This window comes from Falco naumanni, chromosome 7 (genome assembly GCF_017639655.2).
Source record: "Falco naumanni isolate bFalNau1 chromosome 7, bFalNau1.pat, whole genome shotgun sequence".
NCBI classification, from domain to species: Eukaryota; Metazoa; Chordata; class Aves; order Falconiformes; family Falconidae; genus Falco; species Falco naumanni.
Window position 1 is genome coordinate 31,490,808 of NC_054060.1, and position 25,740 is coordinate 31,516,547.

Here is a 25,740-nt window from a genome sequence, read left to right on the forward strand (position 1 = left end):
TCAAACCCTTTGAGCACTCTGTCCTCAAACTGCCGCAGCATTTCAGGCACTTCCAAGGTCCTTCCTTTCCAGTTTCCACAATTTCCTCTTTAACTGGGGGTGGGAGGCATACATAACTGGACATCCCTATCCTCGGGGCAGCCTCACCAGTGTGCCAAGCAGAGGGGATAACGACTTCCCCTGCGCTCCTGAAGCAGTCCAGGACATAATTTAACTTCTGTGCAATTGAGAATGCACTGCTGGCTCATATTGAACTTGGCACCTACCATAAGCACCAGGTACCTTCCATCTGAGCCAATACCCTGCCAGTTAGTCCCTGCCTCTCTTGATGCATCTCATGGGATCGGGCTCCAACTTTGTTTTGACAAATGGTAAGAAGCCTCAAAATGGCCAGGTCTTGAAAAATTCCTAAAGGCAGGCCCAGTAGGTCATTATTTATCCAGCATCTTCTCAGCAGACTGGAGTCGTGCTTTGTTTCTTTATAACATGAACTGTTAATGCCACATTTTGAGAGTTTGGGCTGTAAGTGTGATACATGTGATGTGGTTTCCATGTGATTGCAAGTGAAACCAGGTATTATTTTCTGTAACCCTGCCCCCAAGTCCAAACACATAAGTAACGCTTTTAAATATGGCTGCAGGCTGACATTTGAATAAGTGGTTACTCTTCTTAGAAAGAGAGAGAGATACAGACACAGACATATATACATATATATTTTATTCTTTTCTATCAAGTTCATGTTAATGGAGGGGATAGCTCAATGCCATTTAAAGAATAAGCAGAAACCCTAAGTACTGTACCAGCCTTGTTAAGCCCTCCTGGAAGGACTCTGTCCACTGAATACCCGGGTGTTGCAATCATTTCTCTACTATAGCAATGGGGTTTAATTGTGCTTTTATAAGCAATTTAAATCTGGTTATTCTGGATTGAAATGGGTGTCACTGAGTACAGAACATGGGCAGAAGATGCAATGAACCACACTAGCCTGAAATCTACTTTTTCTTTCATAAACACTTCCCTTTTTAGTTTTTTTTACTATTGGAGGAAAGTGGTGTTCTGTTACTGACAGTCCAGATAATGAAGCGAAGTGGGATTCAAGTTAAAGAGGAGCCGAAGTAAGACTAGAAATAGCAGGGTCCTGCTATGACAAGCACCACTCTTTTGGCACCTTTTCAGAGACTGACCAGCTCTGTTTCAAGGCAGCAAGGGCTGAGGGGTTCCTGCCTCTGCTCCTCTCACGACAAGCTGGTCCAGAAATTCCTGTTCCAGGCTGTTCTACTGTTTAGCAACCTCCTTTTCATTTCCAGTCTAACAGTATCCATGGCCAGTCTAGACTCATTTAATCTTAGCCAGCATCTTGACAGCTTTGTTTCCCTCCTCAGCATTCGACATCTGCAGACACCAATCAGATCCTCTTTTTGCTTTCAATTTGCTAGTCTAAAGTAGGCTGAGTTCTTCCCTTTTTTTCCCCCTCTTCGCAAAAGACTCTGTAATTACTTCATCAGCCCAGAAGACCTTGTCTGCACCCATGGCAGATTGCATCCATTTTCTGAACATGATACAGTACTAGCACAGTGACCTTAAGTCTCCCTAAGTTCATGGAAAATACTCTACACAGCCCAGGAGCACACTTGCTATTTTCACATCTACATTGAAATTCAATAAGGAAAGCCATAGCAACAAGTAAGCAAAACCCACTGCTATCCCACATCTGACCTGAAAAAGCACACATCAGTACTGGATATTTCTGATATTTTACATGAGGACTTCAGGAAAGCTATTAAAATTTGGGCCTTGTGTCTTCATATTATGAAATAAAAGTGGAGTTTCCTTGGTTACTAGTGACAACAGTGAGCTTTAGGTTTTATTTCTGCTATACAGCACAGCTGCTCTGTGAACCATGTAAGCTGTATATAAAAAAAACCCAAACAACCAAAGATACGAGATGGTTTGTTGGTTTTTATTACAGGAGTCTACCCAAGGGCTCCACCCTTAAAGAGCACAATTCTTAAACTCCGTAGCTGGCTGTTGCATCACCCCAGTGAGAAGAGAAATGGGTAGGTGGCAGGATGCATCTGTCTGCCTTTTTTTTTTTTAGTATTTTGGGTTTATGTAGGAGGAGTGAAGCCACAATTAAAAGGGCAAGTTTCTCCCACCTCTTCCAAGAGGAAAAGAAGCTCTATTACCATTTAGCAATGGACAAAAAGCAACTGGCAAGGAGCCCAGGCAGTCTGGAAGAGCTATGCTGCAGAAAATGCTTTGGTCCTAACAAGAGCTTAGCTCAGGGACTCCCAAACTTACCGTCAGGTACACTGCTGTGGCCACTGCCTCCGTCACAGCCACTCCTCCCTCCACCACCCACATCAGCAACAAGCTCCCACCCACACGCACACACCGAATGAGGCTCTAAGCTGGACAGGCAGCGCATGTGCAGTCCTCCACTGAGTTACACGTACCACAAACGACAGCAATGGTATCATTTGCCTTACCTACGCAAGAAGAAATAGCAACCATATACAGATCTGATTCAGTGTCCACCCATGTCAGTAAGATCCTTTCCAGTAACCCCAGAAAGATTTTTCATTCAGTTCTGAGCAGTACACAAAGGCCAATAGCAACAGCAGGCTACCCCTGCTGCCAAGTACAATTCATTGGGTTTGCAGATAATTCAATACAAATACAGTCCTGTTAAAATTCAGGTAGCCAAGGCAGCAGAGCCTGAGGTCCCACGGCAACAGGAGGACACTGCAGGTCTGTAGACATGTGCGCATATGCATTTGGAAATATTCAATGGCACAGAGATGTTTCTAGGGAAGACACAAAGACTTCCCTGTTATTACCGTTTCATTAGGGAGCTCAGAACAAGTCAGGATTTTGTTTCCCAAATGCCCAGATGTTAGAGGTGGAATATAGGAGAGTGCTCTGTTCACTCTTCAGCAGAGAGGTTTCTCCTGGGTCTAAGGTGGACATTTATGACAGGCCAGGGACCAAATACACAGGAGAGTGTCTCTGTCCTAAACGAGCCAGCCAATGTTAGGAGGAAGGCTATCCACTGCCTGGGCTATACTTACAGGAGTCTGGAAGCAACAGTAGAGCTTGGTGAGGAATGGGTGGTTCCTTGCTAAAGAAAGGATGCGTTTCTCGGTCATGGTGCATTCAACATCATCATCTTGGAGAATGACGTCCTTCTTCAACACCTTCACTGCATAGAGCTGCCCACTCTCTTTCATCTTGGCAAGCATCACCTAAACCAAAGGGGAGGGTGAATCGCAAGAACCCTCAGTATTTAAGAGCAACACGAGCCTCCCATACCTTCTCGCACTAGAAAGGTCAGTTATCTCATGACCAGGCTTGTGGATGCAACTGAGTCAGCCTGTTAGTATGTACAATCGATGACACACGCTACTGTATGCAGCAGCTTCTCTGGACAGAAGTACCCACACATGTTGCTCCAATGTCTGGCACGGGGCTAGCTGGTCTAAGCTCATCCACTGTGCCAGGGCCAACACCCTGAGCAGTGCCATCCATTCCAGTTCCCTTCTTAGTTATCAAACCCAAATGCACCATTTCACATTGACGTTGTAGCAAAGCAGAGAACCGAAACCACCATCTCACTGCATTTGAAACCACTGCCTTGTTTCCTTTAAAGGAAAAGTCTTTATATGCCCCAAGAAACACTGCCCAAATGAATGCTAACGCACACACTTGCAATTTCTGGTACAGGCCCTAGCATGCAGCTGTTCCATTGGTTACTAACTTTTTTCTTTTATGTGATATCCAATTCTTCACTTCACTGCCAGTCTTCTTTCTCTTCCCTTTTCTCCCTTCTCTCTGTCACCAACTATGTTGCACAAAGCATTCTCTACTGGACAGCCTGTGTGCCACATTATAAAATAACTTCATCTATGTTGGAGCTTCTTAAATAAGGAACATTACTTTCCCCAAAAGACCCAGGAGTAACTCTCACCTTTCCAAAACTGCCCTTTCCCAGTACACGCAGGAAGATTAAGTCTTTGATCCCAAGCTTGCTCGCTGAACTTTCACTAATGTTGTTGCCAGCTTTCAGACTGCCTTTTCCCTGGTGTCTCAAAGTAGATCTTGAAACCAGTTTCTGTGGAAGAAAGAAAGTAAGTATCCATCTGCATAGAAATTGTACCTCTGCCTCAAAAGTGCTCACAGGTAGCCAGTCTACCAAGCTGGGCACTTAGGACCTGTTCAGATGCACTGCTTGGCCACTGGAACAGAAAGCATGTTGGTACCACCACCCCACAGAGCAGCTACATGTGACCAGCCAACCCTGGCACCACGCAGAGCTGTGCTGAGATGTCAACACTGGTTCCTGACCTGGGCGTTTTAAGTTGTAAACCCACTGCCCAGCAGATCCAAGAAGGTAACTCTCTCCATCCTCACTCCCCAGAAGAGTAAGTCAATGAGCATGGAAATCCAGCCTCCTAGCTAACATCGGAGCCAGGTGAACTGCATAATATCTGCAGTATGTGAAGTCCTGGTGAGATCTAGAACCCGAGCAGATTTCATCTGAATCCCTTAGGTTTTTATCTGATTTTAAGGCTCTTACTCAAAGCCTAGTTCAGTGGGACCCAAACTTCAAAATATTTTACTTTCCCAGCTGGGCTGCTGGCTTCCTTCACTGTTGTAAGTTCGATGGAAAGCTGTTCATTTCCATGCCAGCAGTGAGGTGTCTGCATTTTCAGGAATTGTACCAGTATTATCACATATTTCTAGAGGTCCTATTTTTGCAGTATACGAAGATCAAGTCAACCTCCAGTGCCATCAGTTCACAGCTCTCCAGGTATGAGTACGCATATAAACCACGAGTACTTTATTGAAGTTTATTAGCCCTATCAAAGTCACGCAGACTTCTGGAGCTCCACCTTGTGACTACTTTGGTGTAAAGCGAAATTCCTCCTGCACGGAAGACTCGTCTCAATGCCACTGAAATGGCAACCCTGGCCATGGGGAAAGAACCGAGAGCATTCAGGACAGCACCCAGAAAAACTCCCACAGATTTAAGCACAGTCTGACCGCTTACCTAGAGCCTTTAGCTCAGCAATAACAAGAAAAGATTGTTAAACCACAAGCACACATTTTTATTTTCCTGGTTTCATCTCTTTTTGATGTGCAGATCATGCAAACAACAAATGCTAAAAAGGGCTGATTTTTACAGAACTAAGATGAGAGTGTGGGACTTCTGTTTCCCTGTAACTCCCAGGATACTGTCCCCCTGAACTGCTACAGCATGAAGAGTGAAGATAAGACAGTCTGCTGCAAACCAGCCGAAATCAAAAGGGGCAGCACAGCCTCATGAGCATGCTACGCTGATACAGCATGATGTGGTTGACCAATGTAGCTGGCTAACTGTATGACAAGATTTACCACATCTAACAATTATGTTTTGGGTTTAGTATTTTCTTTTTGGTCAAACAAAAATAAATAGACCAGCATTTTATTACATGTTATTGTGGTCTCAAGCAAACTCACTTTTCAAAACTGTTCACAAAGGAAACATGATGAAAACTGACTGCTTATCACATAACAGCTCTGATTTCCATTAGTAAACATGGGCATTTTCATTCAAGTTCTCACAGTGTGTTTTAAACTCTCTGAATAGGTTCAGATATACAACAGTTGGCCTTTTAGGATGCCTTAAGCACTGACAAGCAGAAATTGTACAGATATGTCCCAACCTTGCCAACAATCTCACTGGGACACTATCAGACAGCAAAGACCAGAGATGATGTTGTGTTGACAGGGACCACAAATTTTAGCCTGGGAAACTGCATGGAAGAGTGAAACTGTTTCCCCAAAAATCACTCAGAAAAACAGTAACAAACCTGGGAAGAGAACCTAGGTCTCTCGCTGAGCTCTTCTTTTGCTCTATCACAAGCCACATATGCAGACAGAGCATTTGCGCTTGCAGTAAAGGTAAAAGAAGGCATGGCATGAATTATATTGATCACTAATTAGTTAGCGGTCTTATTCTCCTCTCATTCATGCCAAACAGATAAAAAAGTGGAGTCACAGCACTGTGAAACATAATCGTATAACAAAGCAACCTATAAAGCCTCCACCAGGGTAAAGTTGCACCCAAGACATTTATTTTCCAGGTGAAGTCTTTGCCACAAGCTGCAGACCATAACAACCTACTCATGCAGTCCACCACCCAAAACCATCTGTCAAAACTGAAGTCTCTGTCTTCTCCTGCACCCATGTAAAGACTCAGTCGTAAATGTTTTAAACAGAGAAAAAAAAAAAAAAAAAGGAAAATAAAAAGACTCACCGAATTTGGGGAAATGCTTCCTGGTTGCAGACCCATGCATGCCAAGGTTTTAGCAAGCTCTGCTGAGTTCACCCCACAGTTCGGCGCAACGTTTGCTTGGCATCGGATGTGGACGTTCATTTTACAGACTGACGGTGGTGATGGTAGGGATGGGAAGTAAAAGCAAAGGAACAATCAAAATAACTAGGAGGGATTTACTGGTGAGAAATAACACAGTAATTCTGCGTCAGGAAACATACCCAGCCAGATCTATTCTTTAGTACCTTTAAACTAAAGGGGTTTTTGTCACTGACCTTAGCAGAAACAAAATTAGAACTTCTGTAAGAGAACAAACTCCTGAAGATCAGGAATACACCCCAAACTTTCCAAGTAGGATGTTGCATTGCCTACAGCTATTCCTAAGCACGTTTCTCAGGTATACAGATACCACTGCAGCTATGCCTGCAGATAAAATTAGTATTTATAATGTGATTTGCGACAAACTTCCCCTGCATTTGCAGGTATATAATTTTAAAGACATATTGTTCAGTGGGAAACTAAAATCTTTCCTGCTCTCACTCGTGGACACACACACCCCCTCTTGTGGGAGACGAAGGCAAATGGAGACTGCTACGGCTTTACAGTCTGGATCACTGAAATAAAAGCATAACATCAGGACACGCTCTGTCATCAATTAACAGCGTGACAGTGTGGTCAACCTAAAGCAATGACCTTTTTCCCCCCCGGATGCCTTTTCATTGCCTTATCAGCTGAGGAAAAAACTTCAGGTAAAGGGAAAAATGAATGCAGGAAACAGTGATACCCAAGAATATCTTCAACAATGCAAGTTAAGCAAAGCTGTGCTAAGAATGCAGAGTCCTTCTGGAAGCCAAAAATTAAGTAGTAGATCAGTGTTGGTTTAACTCTTGCAAAGATGAATATTCATTGATCAGGTTTCTCTTGAAGGTTGCACAAATGAAGCCCACACACAGTGCATCAACAGTCTAAAAATATATGTATTTTGTGAAAAGGCTACAGTAAGAAGCTGCTCACTTTTACACTGTAAGCCCTGTCGCATGATTCCCCAGAGCAAGGAACCGCAGTGGTCACAGAAAGTCGGGACTTTGTAGGTGTGGATGCTGAACTTATGAGGAATGTTGATGCCAAACCTCTGTTCAGTCACCTGAGGCTAAAAAAAAAAAAAAAAGGAAAGAAAAGCACAGATTTACAATTCAAATACATATACAAGTTGATGTTCATTTACACACAGGCATTTAAGTGCAAGACTATGAAAATAATACCAACTCATGCAATGTCCCAAGCCATCACCTCACTGAGGTTTACTGCAAGTGAACATTGAATGGCCAACCTCACCTGCTGCAAGCCTGCCCTGGTTTCCTTGCTGGGCAGGCTGGAGTACCTGACAAAGCAGATTTTAAAAAGGGCTGCCTAGCCAATTTTGAATTCTTAAAAAACTAAGTTAGAAGTGTGGATTACCTCATCACAAACCTATCACACCAGAGTGCCACATATAAATTATGTTAGCTACAGCATTTTGTATCTAACCAGTTTTCAAATTATTAAATTGCATACTATGTGCCAACATGTAACTTTAGGTCAAACTGTTGATTTTATTAAATTTAACATAGACTAGTTTTTCCAGCTCCTCCTAAAATTCTCATTCCTCTTCTCACCCTCCTTGTTATTAATAGACTTTCATCACAGGCCCATATTTCGCTTTATCACTTGTTCTCATGCCCTTTTTCACCTTGTTCTTTTCCAATTGTGAATCATTCAGATCTCAAAGACACCTTAGAAAACATTACATCAGCTGAAGAAACCAACCCCATTTAGCCTCCTCATTCCTTTTTACTCCGTTTCTCAATAGGCAGATCCTGAAAGACTGAGGGGGAACCCACAGCCTCACAAAGAAAGTCAGGTGTGCGACCGAAACAGCGAGTTTAAAGTGAGCAGTGCCTCCTCAGCCTTGTCTTCTTTAAAAGGTGGCTTAAATGTGTTATAAACCCTCAATAATCCTAAGAAGAGGGGTGAGGAGACTCGCTATTTAACTTGCATTTTACCCTTAGGCATTTTAATTTATTTTCATCTGGTTTGGCAAGGGGTCCTTTTAAGAAATCTAGCTCTGCATTTTGGAGGCAAGAAATAACAAAGGCAATTGCTTATCTGCACTGGAAAGAAGGTTTCTATGTGGCACACAATACAGAGCTACCTCCCAATTAAAAACATTTCAACTGATTTTTTCTTGAACAGTTACTAAACAATTTCCAGTTCACAGAAATGAGACACGCAATACACAGGGCAGTTTTAGGTAGAGATGTTACTCCCATCAAATACAGCCAAAACTAGCAAGAAAGAAAACCTTCAGAAACACAAGTTATGCAAGGGGGGTTTATTACAACATAAATAATTTCATAGAGTAAAGGTGTGGAGCAATGACTAAATGGGCACTTTAAGTTACCAGGAAAGAAAAAAAAAAAAAAAAGCAGCACAACAAAGACCAGTGGTTGGATTTTAAGGCCAGAGAGATCCACATTAAGAACGGGGTACCAAATTTTGATGACAATACAGTTAATCATGCAAGAAAATTACCAAGGAACAGTGGTCTTGCTATTTCTCGATGCCTTCCAATGAAGACACCCTGCCTTCCTCAGCTATGTGCTAGTCCAACCAGTTGCTGGCGCTGACAGAAGAATGGCCTTTACGCATGTCCCTGACACACTTTCCCACTTTTAAATCCACAAATAAAGATAACCCAGAGTAAATTCTCTTGTAGGACAACCCCCAGCAACCCAGACACCCTGAAGATTCACAGATTATGATGACCCAAAATAAACAACATGACTTTACCTTGAGATCAGTCTTCTTAGTATTGTTTTGGCACGTGCAAGCTGTAACAATTAGATGATGGCAGCGCTTGTGTACAACACAGGTGCATACTAGGAAATAAAAGAGGTATGCTGAAAAGAGCTCTTGAAAGACTCAGAACACATAGCCCACCAGCTGGATTCTTTAAGGCTCAGCTGTATCATCAGGACACAGTAAAGATGTGAAAAATAATCAGTGGCTTAATTTCCAAAATCTCATAACAGGTCTGGAGATGCATCTCCAACCCTTTCCATCAGAAAATCTGCACTAGATCATTCATACAGCCTAGGAAACAGCTGCCTATATAAAATATGGGCAATGCACACAGAAGCATATTCCCAAATGAACTGGAAAAAAAATGCTGTTGAAATAATTATCCAGTGGAGAGGATGTCACACAACGTACATAAGCAGTATTAGAGAACACAGGTCTGAGATACCCAAAGTCATTGCTACACATCAGTGACATAGTGCTTCTTACACTGGATATCCAAGTGAGTCCTGCCCAGGTTAGTTTATCACTGAGGCTCAGTGCAGTGCTTGGGTCTGGGAAGGTAGATAACTGCAGCAGAATGGTTCTGTGTCTAAGCTAATTAGCCAATCCTCATCAAGAGGGCTAATCAGCCCTAAAGCACAGTTGGGCTCTCTCCAAGTCTGAAGCTGGCTTGGCTGGAACAAGCTTGGATTCCTCCACTTCATAACCCCACGTGCACTGTAGACACCACTGTGTAAGGAAATTTTTGTAATGGAAACTGCAAGTTGCAGATATGTTGCAGGATCCCACATTATTCTGTTTGTTGCTGACTTAAGCTTGTATTCGTGAAAGGCTATCAGTAACATTCACTTTCACCCAGAAATTTTATGCAGGATATCCATTTTGTTTACACACAGCTTCCTTTCACAGGAGGACACCAGTGCCCTTTGACGTTGCACAAGAAACAGGCTGCGTTAGAAGGCTATACCTGAATGACCACGCACCCATGAAGCAAGTAATTCTGCCATCTCACCACAGAAAAAGGGAAAGGCAGAACAATAATTAAGTGCAAACAAGCACCACATACAGCTATACAGCCATTCAGCCAAAACATGCATTCAGACAAAAGCGCTGTGCCAGCTCACAGGGCTGCCCTTTGAAGTCACATCCCTAATTTCACTCTGTTGAACTTTGTAGGGAGGGAAAGGAAGAGGGTGGCTATTCTATTCTTTGTCTCCCAATACCAGCTGAACGCTGTCCTGAAGGGACCCTGGATGACTCAAGCCTAGCTGGGTGCTGCATGTACCCAGCAACTCAGTGGATCTGCACAGGATGAAACACATCAACCGGACCCTAATTATTTGCGTGAATGTAGGTGGTTGCTCCTGCATGCAGGCAAGCCATCAGCCTTACAGCTGCCCAAATGCACAGTTTTGGCTGGCTGGAGAGGACGAGGAGTGGTGACTTCAGAGAAGCTTGTAACCACAGGATGTCCCAGCAGCAGAAGAAAGCACTCCTGAAACAGCACATCCTACACACATAGCAAGCAGGAGCAGGGCATCTTACCTTGGCACTGGTATCCCTGCTTCCCAAACACGCCCCTGTTTAAAAAAAAAAAAAAAAAAAAAAGAACATAATTTAACATCAGAAAGTCAGTCTTCTTGCAGATCATTTACAGAACAGAGTGCCAAAATGCAAGAGGATCCCAAATGACCAGATCCCCAGGGCAATTTAGCCAGGGTGTGAGAGCATAAGAAAGTACTACAAGGGCCATAGCTTACAGAATAGGCTGTCAACATGCACGTTACTCCCTACATTCCCCCCTCACTCTAGTTTCTGAAATGCCTCACTTTATTACAACACACACCACACTTATTAGACTGATCCCAGCAGCCCACACCCTGTTATTATCTCTCCCACTCCATGCTCTTTTGAGACATATCTCAGTTTTTCTCCCTGCTCTGCCTACTCCCCCACAGGTATCACCTCACACCTCTGCTGCCTGTTCTGTTCTCAGGCAGTTTCTCTAGTCTTTCAAGCAAATGGGTTTTCTCAGTGTAATCTCAAACCCCCACACAAGTTAATATCTGGGGCCTTTCTTCAGCTTGCCTAGGATACTTTTCCCTCCTGTGAAACAACATCTACTCTTACAAGTGAGAAACACTGCCTCATCCCCACACCATCCCACTTTGTTTCCTGCATCCAAGATACACATCAGCTCTGGCTTCTCTGCAGTAGACTCCAGTTTGCAGCAGAAGTGTGTACCCTGCTAAACCTGATGGCCAAGAGGAATCTGGCAAAGTGCTGGGGGACTGATTCAGTATCAGGGGCAGCATGTCGGTCCCCAGAATGTGAAGGGATGGGAAGCTCCACACCACCACATTTAAACCGTTCTTACCAGATGAACTCCCTGCAGTGTGAGCAGTACGTTGGCTGTCGCAGGTAGGTAGCCATGAATTTGTGTCCATTCACCTGGTGCACTCGCCTTCGCATCGCCCGCTGGCGTTTCCGAGTAAGATTCTTAAAAATTCGATCCCTCTGGAGGGTCCCTATGCAGGGAGTAGGGAAAAAACAAAAAGGCGCAACAAAATATTAACATTATCATGAACAGTTACTACTGGTTTTGGTGTGGCGTTCAGCTGTGGAGTGAGTCCCCAGTGTAAGATGGATGTGGACCTGTTGGAGCAAGTCCAGAGGAGGCCACAAAGATGATCACAGGGCTGGAGCACCTCTCCTATGAAGACAGGCTGAAAGAGTCGGGGTTGTTCAGCCAGCAGAAGAGAAGGCTCTGGGGTGATCTTATAGTAGCCTTCCAGTACCTAAAAGGACCGACAAGAAAGCTGGAGGGACCTTTTACAAGGGCCTGTTGTAGTGACAGAACAAGGGGTAACAGTTTTAAACTGAAAGAGGGTAGATTTAGGTGAGATATTAGGAAGAAGTTCTTCACTGTGAGGGCGGTGAGGCACTGGCACAGGCTGCCCAGAGCAGCTGTGGATGCCCCATCCCTGGCAGTGTTCGGGGCCAGGCTGGATGGGACTGGGAGCAACCTGGGCTGGTGGAAGGGGTCCTTGCCCATGGCATGGGGGTTGGAGCTAAATGATCTTTTAGGTCCCTTCCAACCCAAACCATTCTCTGCTTCTATGATAAAATGCTTTTAAAGGCCACAATTACATCCCTGGTTTAGAAGTTGGGGGACCATGGTCCAGAATGAAGACAGCATCTCAGATGGGCAAAGAAGTTAATTGCAAAGGCCCCTTCAGCTCAAAATTACATTCTTCATCTAGAAATAACTGCCTCTTCCCATCTTCCTCTCCCATGTTGAGACATGTTACTAACGCATTAATTCACAAGCTGTAAACAGACCAGAAGCTCAAGGGTAATGAGCTGTTAGAACTCACAGCTTTTTGGGCAGTAACTCCAGAAAACATGACTATGTGCAACCAACTGATGAGCACCTCGTTTGCTGAGCTGAAGTGAAGCAGTGCCTTGCTCAGTGAACAGCATTTATCCACCTTCAGTATTCTCATGCTACACTTCCGTATCACCATTAGTAGCAATTTTGCTTCCTGTATTGGATAAAAAGGAACAGCCTAATTTTTCAAGGACCGTTAGTTGTTTAACATATGCCACTCTCAGCTTTCTTTAAAAGGCTCATTTTCCCAAGGGTAGATAATATTTTATAGTTCTGGAAAGTAGGAACCCAGGAACTGCTGCGTCCAAATCTGAATTGCCCCAAAATTCAACTGAATTTTTAGAATAGAATATACTGTTTCACAGTTGGAAGGGACCTACAACAATTGTACAGTCCAGCTGCCTGACCAATTCAGGGCTGACCAAAAGTTGAAGCGTGTTGTTAAGGGCACTGTCCAAACGCCTCTTAAACACCGACAGGCTTGGGGCATCGACCACCTCTCTAGGAAGCCTGTTCCAGTGTTTGACCACCCTCTCAGTAAAGAAATGCTTCTTAACGTTCAGTTTAAACCCACCCAGCACAATTTAATATCACAAAATAATATCTATTTAATTATCTATCAATATTTTTTTTTTTTTTACTGGGTTGAGTTCAGGCATATAACCATTTCCTAGAAAAGCTAAATTTACACAAAACAAGTCACTCTTTAAAGGTAGAACTAAGCTCTAGATCAAGAAAGCTATTCCCATACAGCAGCAGCCATCTGACTTGCAAATCACAGCCAGCTGGTCTCTGGGATCCTCGCTCAGACCAGGTCAGGCTCAGCTGAGCTTCCCAGATCAAAGCCTCATCTGGAGCACACTTGCCTCAGAAGAAAGAAATGAAATTTTCAAGCTAGTTGCTTTGCCAGGTAAAGGCCCTGCTAACAAGTGCATTTTGGGGACACACACTGGAGTCTGCTAGAGGTAATTGTGCACTGACGTATGTACTCGGGACTCTTGAGCGTGGACTGGATGCAAGACAAAAGCCAGCTATTGCCAAACCCTCTGCATGGGTATAAGGACACAGGAAGAGACAGGCAGCCTGTAAACTTCCCACCCATCTGATCATCCCAGAGTAGTGGATCGGCAATGGTACCCAAACACAGCTGTTACCATCCCACTTCATTTACCCATAAAAAGGGGGCAGAGCATTTCCTTGCTTTCAACTAGCTTTGTTGATTAACCCCGGGGGGGGGAAGAAAAAAAAAGAAAAAATCTGTCAACCTGATCAAGGCTTGAAATGTAAGAGTCCCACATCACAGGCATACTTCCCGGTCCTCTTTATAGCAGTGGAGATAAGGGAACCATCCTGTCAGTACTGAACCCAGCCACTTCAAAGGGCCACGAGGCACACGATGTATTCTTCTCGGTACTCTTGCCACACAGGTTTAGAGGCAAAGCTGGCCATAGAGCTCAAGGGGGGTTGTCTGCTGTGCTCTCCCAGCCATTTGCGCATGTGTCCCCTCCGCAGGCACTAATGGAAACCTCCTACCCAATGGCGTAACTGTAAGATGGAGCACGGCTTGACTTTAGGACAGCTTCCATTTATTTTTAAAATGGGAGTGCATGCTATAAATTAGGATTTTCCTGTTAAAACACAAAAAAGGATGTGGTAGGGCTGATCCAACCACTTAACAGAAACCTGCTTGCTTCACTGCAGAGCTTCAAGCAGCTGAGCAGAGGGACTGGTGCAGAAAAGCCTGCCTTTCTAGGGAAGCACTTAAACATGTGCTTAATTCTCACCGAGGTCAACAGGACTCAGGGGACCACAGGAAGTGCCAGACTAAATCAGAACGTTGGTCCATCTAGTTCAGCATCTTGTCTCTATCAGTGGGCAACCAGAAACACATGACAGCAAGATGGAGGAACCCTGCATCTGGGAGATAATTTGCCTCTTTCCCACACAGAAGATGTCATTTTGATCTCCAGAAGTGGGAGCTGATGTGCGGAGGTTTAATATCCCTTCCAAACATTCAATCATCTCTGCACAACTTCAATACCCTCATTATCTACCATAGGAAACATGGCTGAGAAGAACTTCAAGAGGTCAACTGGTTCGTCAGTCTTCCCCAAAAGATCAAGAGCCAGTTGCTTCACGGAGCCCAAGCCTCCTGCAACTTCAGACAAGAATTAAAAATAAATAAATAATCCTTATAGTATTATAGAATTTGCCCACCTTTAAATTCAAAAGAACATCTCCTTGATCTAGGTTTAAACATAAGTTTGAGTGTTTTCCTGGATCAGGGCCAAACACCTCAACCAGCAAAGTATCCTGTTCTTGGCATTCAGCACATACAGGAGAACTTCCAAGGCATGGAAAGGGAAAAACAGCGTTTGTGAGTGGGTGCTGAGCACCTAAGTCAATCACATAAAGCAGCAATCCAGTTACTAGCTTGCTTCATACCAGCTGCTCCATTAGAAGCCCAGCAACTGATGCCCTTTAAGTTCATACGCTCACATTTAACAGAGTTTATGAAAGTATGTTTCCAATTTAGCTCATATAGTTTCTGGTTTTGTTACGGTTCCCCTCAACAATCAGCATGGGGTAACTGGCTCCCTGGTGCTCTCCCGTACAGCAAGACGCCCACATGCAGCCAAGAAAAAAAACCCAGTCCTTTGCACCAGGAATAGGGGACACTTGAAAGTGGCCTGCAAAGCCACTGAGTGGGACACTGCTGTGCATCCCTGTGGTTTGCCTGGCTTCAGAGAGACTGCAATTTTGAAATGGTTCAGGAAGACCAACAAATGACAGGCACACACTTTTTCATGGGCGGCAGAGGAAGCTGTCTGAACTGGTAGATGACATCCATGGCCAGTCTTGAGCCACCTCCTCAGAGCTGTACTCTGTCTCCATCTCCTGTTCTCCAGCCACTGAAATCCCACACAACACGTCTTCCATCTTACCGAACCACTTTTCATTAAAACACATGCCACGAGTTTTTTGTCCTTTTTTTTTTTGTCTAAAAACATAATTCATACTTAAAACATTCCTCAAATTTCATATTTTCCCACACTACTTGGCTGCGTTACCCTGCTAACTTTCTCCAGATGCTGCACGTCTTCCAGGTGGTTCTCACCCAAGCTTACATTCACCTCACATTACATTATAACAAATCTAAGCTCTGCTAAGCAGGAGGTAACTTCAGCAAGGCCTGGATTGCTCTTCATATGCAATCAGCTCTTTGGGGCACTGCTGTTCCCATTTCCTGATGCTGTCTTGAGCAAAAAGGAGAGGGAGCACACAGCACAACCTCAGCCACACCTCAGGCCCAGGCAATAGCTGCAGGAGACCATTCACCATGTGATCCAGTAGATCTACGTACACAACCACATCCCGCAGAATAAATCCCTCCTTCAGAGGGCATGGGAGCTCACCTGTCCCATGCACCACACCACAGAGCAGACAAGTTCAACCCTCCAACAGGGCGCAAGTGATTTTGAAACAGTGGAATGTATCACTACAAAAGACACCTTCCTCCCATTCACCAGCCTCCCCAGCCACTGAGACAGCAGTTCCTCAGCTCACACCCACCACATCTGCTCAACAGCCCCCAGCGCTGCTGGGCAGAAACCAATTCAGTGCTGAAGTCTGCTAGTGGACGGGGTGGCCAATGCAGCAGCCTCTCACCTGTAGCATCAGAGGCTATAAAGTCATCATAGACATTTTCTCCACTCATGTTCTGCATTCTGGCTGATTTCCTATAGAATATATATTTGCCTTCTGCACGTGGAGAGCATTTCACAAAACAAAGCAGCTCTAGACCACTTTAGGAGACTCAGACTTTTAAAAGCCTCTAATCTCTGGTAAAGCAACAACCACCACGAATGGTTCAAACGTCCAAATGCTGCTATAAAAAACAAGCAACTAATTGCTCAGTGAAGGGAGTTTCCCCATCCATGGTTAAATTTGGAAGTCTGTAACTACGGGGTATTTACTGTGCCTGGCTATGTGCAAAAGTAACTACAAAGTGAAATACTAAAAAGCCTCTTCCCCTTTCCTCCTCTCCACTCATGCCTAACACGTGTTTATGGCAATGGAAATTTTATGCACGTGGAGGGAGAGGAGAATAAATAGCCCACCAAGTCATCTGAGGACATCTGCATGCACTAGCACACCACTCACCCACTCAGCAGCCTCATTATGCCACCCTGCCCCCAGCTTACCCAAATCCTACCCTTCCCGGCCAGGGATCCCCCCCTTTCTTCCCCCCCACCATTTTTTATCCCAGGGAGTTATTTCAAGTAAGTCCTTCCAGTGGTGGCGTAACTAACAGCAGTAAGACAAGACTAAGAGCTGCAGGATGAAGTGGGGTGTGTGTGTGTATCTGCTTGCCTCAAGTAGTTAAAGCCTGAGAGGTCTCGTGTATTGGGAATTAATGTCACCGTCACGCTGCCAACCACTGCTATAATGCTGGCACAGCAAAGGTTGTCCGCGTACCTCCTGAAACATGACAACTGCTACTGTTATACTCCCATATACGTCAATGGAATTTTTCTTTGAAAGAAATAAAGATATTCAAAAAAGCAACTTAAAAAGCCTTAAAGCAATAATGCTAATGTTACGTTAAAACTTAATTATGCCTTTTTTATTAGTACCAGTACACCTGTTATCCTATGCTACCCTGGGAGCACTGCAAGAAAAATCCTGTGGCACAGAGCGAGTGATACATAAGCACGGAGCACAGACCGACCACCAAACTTAGCAAACTGTAAAAAGCAAGATAGCAGACAGACAGACCCCTCCCCTCTCGTGAGCACCATGGCACTGAACAATGATTTCAGATCAGGCTAAATGCTCACCTAGCTCATGCCTTAATGGTGAGTACTAATGGGTGTTTTAGGAAAAGAACATATAAAACAAACCAAGTAAATGGCGGGGGAATGAATACACATACCCACACCCTCCAGCCATCAGTATGTAGGTGTTCTCTCAATATTTACCTAACAGCGGGCTTCCTCATATCTACTGAATATAAGCAGAGGCTAAACCAAGATGTTTATTTTCCAAGCTGGAAAAGACGTATGTTATGACAAAAATCCCTTACAATGGCTTAGTATCTTTTAACCAGGAGTTTTATCACCATAATCCTGTGGATGGTCAAAACCACAGGAAGCCTTGCTAATTAAAACATTACAAACACAACACAGCATTGATGAAGAAGCTGACAGCCTGACTCCAAAAAGGGAAAAGGATTGAAAGGCTATAGCCCAAATTGGTATTTCTACTGCAGACTGTTCTGCTTCCCTAGCGTTAGTGCTGCAGAGTGATAGCCTAATTACTGCGAAGTTTTTTCTTCAGTTCCCCTCAAAAGTCACTTGGACGCATGAATCAGCCAGGTGGAAAACAGCCACATTCACAGAGATCACGCTAACCGAGCAGGGTTTTCTTTCCCACTCCATCAAAGTTTCTGTCCTTCTCTTGCTTTTGCCAGTCTGCACAGCAAACCGGATTGGTTCAAATCCCAGAAGAGGCTCATTGCAAAGCAAACATGTGGCACATCAAACACAAGCTGGGACTTGTGTTTGGTCCAGCTACTGTTTTCCCCTCTTAAACTGGATCAAGTTTTGTACAAAGACGAGAGAAAGAGCCAGCTAGTGCTGGCAGCAGTAGGTTGTCTTCTAGGACTTCAGAGAAAACCTATGTTAACAGGCTGTCCATCTTGTAATATGACAACCCATCAATATTGTCTGAAAGAGTAAGAAGGAACAATGATGTTCCAAATCAAATAGGATTTTCCACTTATGGTATGAAACAGCATTACCAGCAGTCTTGGAAATGCAAAAACATGTAAGCATCCCTGCACCGAATCACACACAACTTAGCACAGAGGCAAGGTCTCTGTTTCTCGTCCAAGTGCTGAAGTAGGGCAGATCCATCTTCCTTGTTTTCCTGTCAGGTCTTGGACAGCAGTTCATGTCAGCTCTCAGTGATTAGCAGCATGTGAGTACTGAGGCTGAACGATGATGTTTCAGCGCTGCAGCAATGAGAACAGGATCAGTGAAGTTCACACACGGTATTAGTGAGCATGACAGTGCTCAGCTGTTGCTACAAAAGCCCATCACAGGCTTATTTCTAGAACTACACAACGACAGCCTCTGGTGGCACCAGTAGGCGAGACAGAAAAGCTGAGAGGACAGGTCTCCACCTTCCCCAAGCTTACCAGCTACAGCTCTGCTCCACCCATGACTGCTAACCTCACCACTCACTTCACCAGTGTGGAACTGGGATCCAGAACCTTTCAGGGGCTTCAGTTTTCTTCACTCACAGTCTCTTGCATTTGGTTGCAGCAGTGCCAGGGACAGCAAGACAGCTTTGCAGAGCTGGAGTGACCAGTACATGGCTGCTGGGAGCCATCCACATGTGCAGGAGGGGAGAGGGCTGCAAAGCAGGGGGGAGAACCTAGTGCTGGGGCTGAAGGAGGAATTGCTGCTTTTTATCTGTTTGCATAAGGTCTATGAGGACATGAGACAGAAGGAAAAAGGCAGTCTGAGAAACTCTTAAAACAAGTATTCTGCTGCCACTTCAAGTCTACCGACCAACTATGAATACCATACAGGTTATTTTGCATAGAGTTCTAATCATGATTGCCACACAGGCTTTCAGATGTGCACAGGGCAGCTCAAAAATATTATTCTCCACATCTGCTTTTACAAGTTATTACTGGGAAATTTTTTTTTAGACTGCTAGTGGATATTGACAGCTATGAACCAAGGCACTGCAGCATGTTGCACAAGGCTGAAAAACATGAATGGAAAAGCCTTTCCATTCATTTCTGTAGTGAGTAACAATGAACTGAGCAAATGGGATACTGAGGATAACAAAAGATTTCAGTGAACATAAGCAACCCCACACCATAAGAGGCCAGGTTCTCAGACAGAGATCGTTGCACGCCAGCCCACTTGTGCTTTCCAAGCTACAGGCTGCATAAACACTGCTGGCTGCCAAGGAAGATGTGTTTGAAGGCAACAGCCATTTCCCTGCACTTCCCTCTCCCTTCTCTTCACAGCCACCACTGTGAGAGAAGAAAGGGGGCAGCCCCATTTTTCACCCTGTGCTTGTTCCTCTGCCAGGGGCAAGGAAGTTTTTACCTGCGCACTACTTTATCATTCCATCTCTGGAAGTTTTTGCATTCGTCTGGAGATGGTAACCTCATGATACTTCTGTTTGCAAGACAGACCAGGCTGGGGTGATAATGGCAGAGAACTGTCTCAGCTTGCAGAAAGAGAAGATGCCAGGAGAGAATAATCTTATTTAAAATTAGAGGAGGGACTTGAGGGAGACAGCAGAAACCCAAGCACTGAACTGAGCCCTTCAGGGCCCCAGACTGGCACTGTAACTGGAAAGCCACCTCATATCTGGCCCATACCCAGCAGGAGACACATGATACCCACGCAGTTTGGAAAAGCAAGATAAATCAGTCAGATCGTATCCAGCAAAATAACAGATACACCATTCCCTCCGGCTGTAGTTGAACACTGTCTTCCAGCAGTGGTAAGAGGTCCCAAAAGACACCCCAGACCCACTGCTCCCTCTTCCCAATGGAGTCCCCCCACACACCATCTCAGACCTGCCAGCATGCATCCACCTGCAACTGCTCCGTAACCACTCCTGTCACATTGATCTGGGATAAGAACAGGGAACAAAAATCCCACAGAAATACCCTATTATTAAAAATTTAAGTCAACTCACACAAACAGTGAGAAACAGGCAGTAATAACCACCTCCCCTCCTCAGCTGCAGGCAGAATGGCACATCCTTGCAGTCTCAACTTTATCATAAGATGGGGACAATGCTCCTTCTTACTTTAAGATGTGCAAATAATACTGGTACCTCGTACTTCTTACTGCATTGCTCATTAAAGCCTTAAATTGATTCCTCTCCCTCCTCCCCTCACAGTTATAATCATTATTATTTCCTTGTGCTTAGGCAAGTGAATTTCCATTGTAAAACCTCCTGTTAGTCCTTCCCACCTATTAAACTCAAGAGAAAAATGTTGAGATGTGATTTACTAGAGAAGGAAACCATTTAAATATATTATTCATTAAAAACAGGAAAATAAAACTAACAAAGCAACTTTGATCTTTTCCATGATTAATTCATGCGCCAGAAGCCCTCTGCACCGTAAGTTTTAGAAGATTGCAAGCTACGCTGGCTACAGAGCAGAAGCAGCACTAACGGAGTGACAGCATTTATAGGTCAGAGCTACCGGCACTTGTGCAAAACCCTTGCAAAAAGCAGAACTGGCAGGCTGGGCAAACAGTAAGGAGATCCTGAACCCTTCCCTGCTCCCGACGCCTCGGGGCTCATGGGTGTCGTAACCGTCAGCAGCTTGCACACTCATAGGTGGCTCCGTAGTAGGTATCGCAACACGCTATTAGGAGCCCTACCCAGACAGGGAAGCACGAGCTCCAGGTTAAACCTATTTTTAACCAGATGCAGTTTAAAGGTATTTAAGTAGATGCTCTGGGGACATCCTTCTTTTGGGCTATATGGCCAGCTTCAGAATTAAAATTAGCTGCTTTGGTGTTAAAACAAGAGTGCCCACACAAGGTTTTACACTCAACTAAGTCTGCTTAAAATTCACACCTTTATGGTTAGGCGGTGCAATCTTCCACAGACATGGGCTTAATGTCTGTCTCAATAGAGGGAGGACCAGGAAAATATTCTTTATGTAACACGAGACAAAACACACAAAGAAACCAGGATCAACAGAAAGCCAGTTGAAACAGGAGTATCGAGCAGCTTGTGTCCAGAGGGACCCAAAGTTTTACAGCAATTCCACAAGAGGCAATCACGTTCCTCAACACGGCACCATCCCTAGGACGAAACCTCAATCTGTCCTCACCAGGGGCACTGTACCTTTCAGTGGGAAAGCAAACTGTAACCCAGAGCACAACTGGAATCTAGTCAGGAACAAATTAATTGGGAGAGCTAATTAAGTAGGACAAGTTAACACTCCCCTTTTTCTGCTGTGGTGCAATGCCTCAGCCTTTCCCCCATCCCTGGAGGTGCACTGGCCTTGTGTGGATGACCAACACCTGACTCACCACCCTGCAACACCTGGATTCTCCTGGTCAACTGGTCACCCAACAGTTGCACAGACCCAGCCCAAGTGGTCCGGCTGCATACTCAGCTCTGATTACACAGCTGATCCCTGGTACTCTCAAAATTTCCATGTGGCAGCTTGCTAATAAGTTCTCTAATTGCCACAGCCTTAAAAAGCAGGTTGTTTACCATGTTGCTCTCCCACACATATTCCCACACGCCACGGGCTGAGCAAGACACTGCCACAGCAAAGCATCTGTCAAAAAAAAAAAAATAAAATTCAGCCTCTTGTATTCCAAGTTTATTGCTACCATGAAGACATCTGCCAAAAAGCAGCACTACTTCTCATCAAGACAGTCCCCCCAGTAACGCAGCAAGGAAACAGTCAGCGCTCAAGCACTCAGGCTAGCAATCACACTGGGCTTCGCTGCACAGCCCGTCCTAAAGCACTTCCACAGATGGCACAGACCATCACTGCTCTGCCACGCACCGCACCCCTCCTAGTGCCAGAAGATTATTTCCCAGAGGGATTTCCCAAGGGCTGCCAGCCAGGAGGAGCAGCGAACACAGCTGTCCCCGACAGCTTCCTCTGCAGCTGACACAGCTAGAGCTGATCTACCCCCTTCCCCATCTCCTCCCCAACAGGGTTTTCACCCTGCAATAGGTATTTCTCCATTTCCGAGATACATTTCTGAGAATTCAAAAGCAGATGTCTCAAATCAATACAAATGCAGCTTTAAAAATGCTGGGTGCCACACGGAGAAGGTGTTGCTTGACTTAGCTCAGGATCTCTTTATATGTAGAGAGGGAAGGACCCCACCTGTTTCACCAGCTCCATAATGGCCATCAGTGCCACCAGCCAATTTTTTTCTCACAGACAGGTGGCCCTTTCCACCAGGTGTAAGACCAGCAGTAATAAGTACATATTCTGCCTCCCCGGAGGCTCTCCCATCTCACCTCTCTCAATTAACAAATAAGCAGAGGTGGGTGAGCGGGAGGCAAATCACTTTCTCCAAAAGCTTGTGAGGCACCTAAAACCTGCTCCTCTGCTCATCTTTTTTCCTTGTCTCTCAGTGGGGAAGGAACACAGAGGGAGGGAATTTTTTTAGACCTAAATGACAGGAGATGAAAGCCAGCCTGTCATTTGATGCTGACAACAGCCCTTTCACAGACTGAAGCAGCTCTCCCCCTATACGGTACCCTGTCTTCCTTCCAGCACTCCCTTCCACATAGTCATTTTCCAGCCGGATCAGTTCCCAAATCTGGTTTGCCATGCACCCCATGAACAGCTACACTGGCACAATGTGGGGCATGAAAGCAAGCTGGGGGGAAAAGCAGCCAGGCTTTGTTGTGCCTTCTGTAGGGTCCCCGTCCCCAGCATCCAGGCTCTGCGCTCCTCCTTACAGCACAGCCCACAGCTGCGTGCGCTGCAGGACTCAGCCCTGCGTGGCCACCACATGGGACACAGGGTGCCTCTGTAGCTAAGGGGCACAATCACTCTCACATGCAAGTTATCATCAGCCCTTTTGGATGCAACACTGGAGACTTTCTCTGAAGAACTTGTTGTTCTCGCCTTACTTCACATGCACAAGTGAAATACAGGACCAGAGACAACGCAGGTAAAAACGCGTGTAGGGTCAGGCTGAGGCCCCAGATTCCTCACCCAAGTGCCCTGAGCTGGGCAGGCTGGAGAAGAATGATCTTTCTACCTTTATTCTTGCTGATCTGCAAGTCTGTATTGTGAACATACGGGAAGGACAAATTTTAGACACAAAAAATTCAGCATTTCCTGACTTTTGAGAGTCTGATTTTCTGACATTAGCGATATCCTTCAAGTGAAAATGTTTCTGGTTTTAAGTTCATCCTCGGGAACTGCAGCAGCGTTCCCCCTCCACAGTCCCGGTTCAGCAGCACGGCTGTGGTCTCGGGCACACAGCTCCAGGCAGAGACAACAGCACTAACAAGGGAACGCTCCACAGCAAAGGACTATGCTCTGCTGCACAGATCCAGCACCAGTGAGGGACAGCCACGCTTGCTCCGCAAGTTCGACAGCTAGACGGCAGAAAAGAGCTGAGATTCTGGGATTAAATCTTGGTTCCAGACTCTAGCAAGAAACAGGCTTTGATGGTCACAACTCTTCTGCTGCAGCCTTTCCTTATTCCCTGCAGCTCCTCTATCAGCCACCTGCCCATATTTTCCCTTTCCCACCTTCTTCAACTTTTTGAGCTCTTTAAGCTTCTTCCTTACAGCTGCTGCCCATACCCACCCATCACCACTCCCCAGGCCAGTCTCCTACTTCCCTCTCTCTCTCTCTCTTCGTATTTCTTCTATGTCCTTCTTGCTAACTCTTATGGCTCTATTCCCTCTTCAAGTAACTTTTTCCACCGTTTCCACCATTCACTGTCCTTGCTCCGTGTCCCAGCAGACAGGGCATGGAGAGCAGGACACCCACTCAGCCTGACCTGCCTTCCTCCCTCTCCTGCCCCACTGCTGGGGTTCCCCTCCTGCCCCGCTGCAGCACCCCGGGTCAGCATGGAGCTCAACCACAGGATGAATCTGGCCCAAAACCAACCCCCACCCCTGCTCCAGACCTGCTCAGTTCCCCAGTCCAGCCAGCCAACCAGCCAGCACAGAACTGGCCCTGTGTGAGGCCAGCCCAAGGGAACCCCAAGAGCATCCTTTTCAGACAGATTTACCCTCAATTATGAAACCACCTCATTCCTGTATCTGCAACTACCAGCAGTGTCAGCATTGCCTGGAGGAACAGTCACCAAAGTGGGAACCTGCTCAGTGCAGGTGGTGTCCACAGCCCTCAAACCCACGTTGATCTCATGCAGTTTCTCCCAGATCACAAATGGGTATTTTCCCAACAACAGCAGAAGGCAGACAGGGACAGTGGAGGCTCTCACCCCTCCACTCTCTCCTCTGCCAGGCTTGAGGTCGCCCTGGTAAAACAACATCAGGATCTCTTTGCTCAAAGTTCTATTTTGATTCAGCATGTCATTCTGGAAAACAACTAAATCATTTCTGCTGAAGCACTCCAGAAAAAAAAAAAAACAGCTGGCACTGAAAAGCAGGGAACTCAGCATTTTATGCCGGGCACACTCAGGAACAACCCAAAACTGGGGCATATAAATGGCAAGCATGACTATTCACCTCCAAAAGCACCACTAGAAGATTAGCTCGGCTTCCTACAGCTCCGTGCCATCTTGCCTAAGGCTGAAGACCCCGTTCTGCTTGCCAGTTAGCAAGACCTTGCTCCACTTCATTGAGGTGCAAGAACCGGAACCGACTCAAGAACTGCAACTGACTGCCACAACATCCACAACATGCAGCAGACTGATGCTGCCCGTCCTCTTTGTGTCTGCAGGTCCAGAGGGAACCTCGCCCCCCACCCCCGCCCAAGCACTAATGATGCATGAATACTTTCCAGGTAAATTGAGGTAATTAAGCACTGTGGCACAACACCATCTTGTTACCTTGAGCATCCTCTCATGCCAACAGACCCAGCAGATCTGCTCATGCACCAAGTCCAGCACTGCCCCACACAGCAGCCACGTGACAGGGACTACTGGATGTCTGACACATCAGGCTGCCAGACACAAGAAAAACCCTTGCTTGTGGTAGCGGCACCTAAATTAGGAGTCTCCACCAGCAGCCAGAGTTCATAGACCTGGATATGAAATGGGACACAGAGTAACTTGATATTTGATGGAGGTGAGGTTATGGAAAAAAAAAAAAAAAAAAAAAAGGAAAATAAAATAAAATAAAATAAAAGAGGTGGGCTTTTGTTCTCCAGTTTCTCCTACAGATTTACAGGGTGACCCTGGGTAACTCACTCAGGCTTTCACCAACAGCCATTCACCCACCTCATCAGTCAGGTAACTCACAAATTGTAGTCTAGGGAAACTGAGGCACAGACATGAGGTGTGCTGGTGTATGGGGCACCCTGCCTTCATCCGAGGCCAGGGCATCATCCAGGTGACCTTGACAGCAATGGGTGCAGCAACGAGGGACAGGGCTGCTGTCATCATCCCCAGCCACAGGATCACAGTCCTAACCTCCAGCAGCTTTGTGCTCTACTCCTTTCAGCCCACATTTACCA

The 25,740-nt window shown here is 45.5% G+C and overlaps 1 protein-coding gene across 1 annotated transcript in view; it reads right to left on the reverse strand.

Annotated features, from left to right (window-relative positions):
- Nucleotides 1–25,740, reverse strand: part of PRKCH (protein kinase C eta) — a 121,684-nt gene that overhangs the window by 59,348 nt on the left and 36,596 nt on the right. The window contains exons 3-9 of the mRNA XM_040601381.1: nucleotides 11,535–11,685; nucleotides 10,703–10,737; nucleotides 9,146–9,234; nucleotides 7,331–7,466; nucleotides 6,299–6,426; nucleotides 3,968–4,111; nucleotides 3,072–3,245 (exon numbers count right to left, since the gene is read on the reverse strand). Coding sequence (XP_040457315.1) covers nucleotides 3,072–3,245; nucleotides 3,968–4,111; nucleotides 6,299–6,426; nucleotides 7,331–7,466; nucleotides 9,146–9,234; nucleotides 10,703–10,737; nucleotides 11,535–11,685 — 857 coding nt within the window. The remainder of the gene's footprint in view (nucleotides 1–3,071; nucleotides 3,246–3,967; nucleotides 4,112–6,298; nucleotides 6,427–7,330; nucleotides 7,467–9,145; nucleotides 9,235–10,702; nucleotides 10,738–11,534; nucleotides 11,686–25,740) is intronic.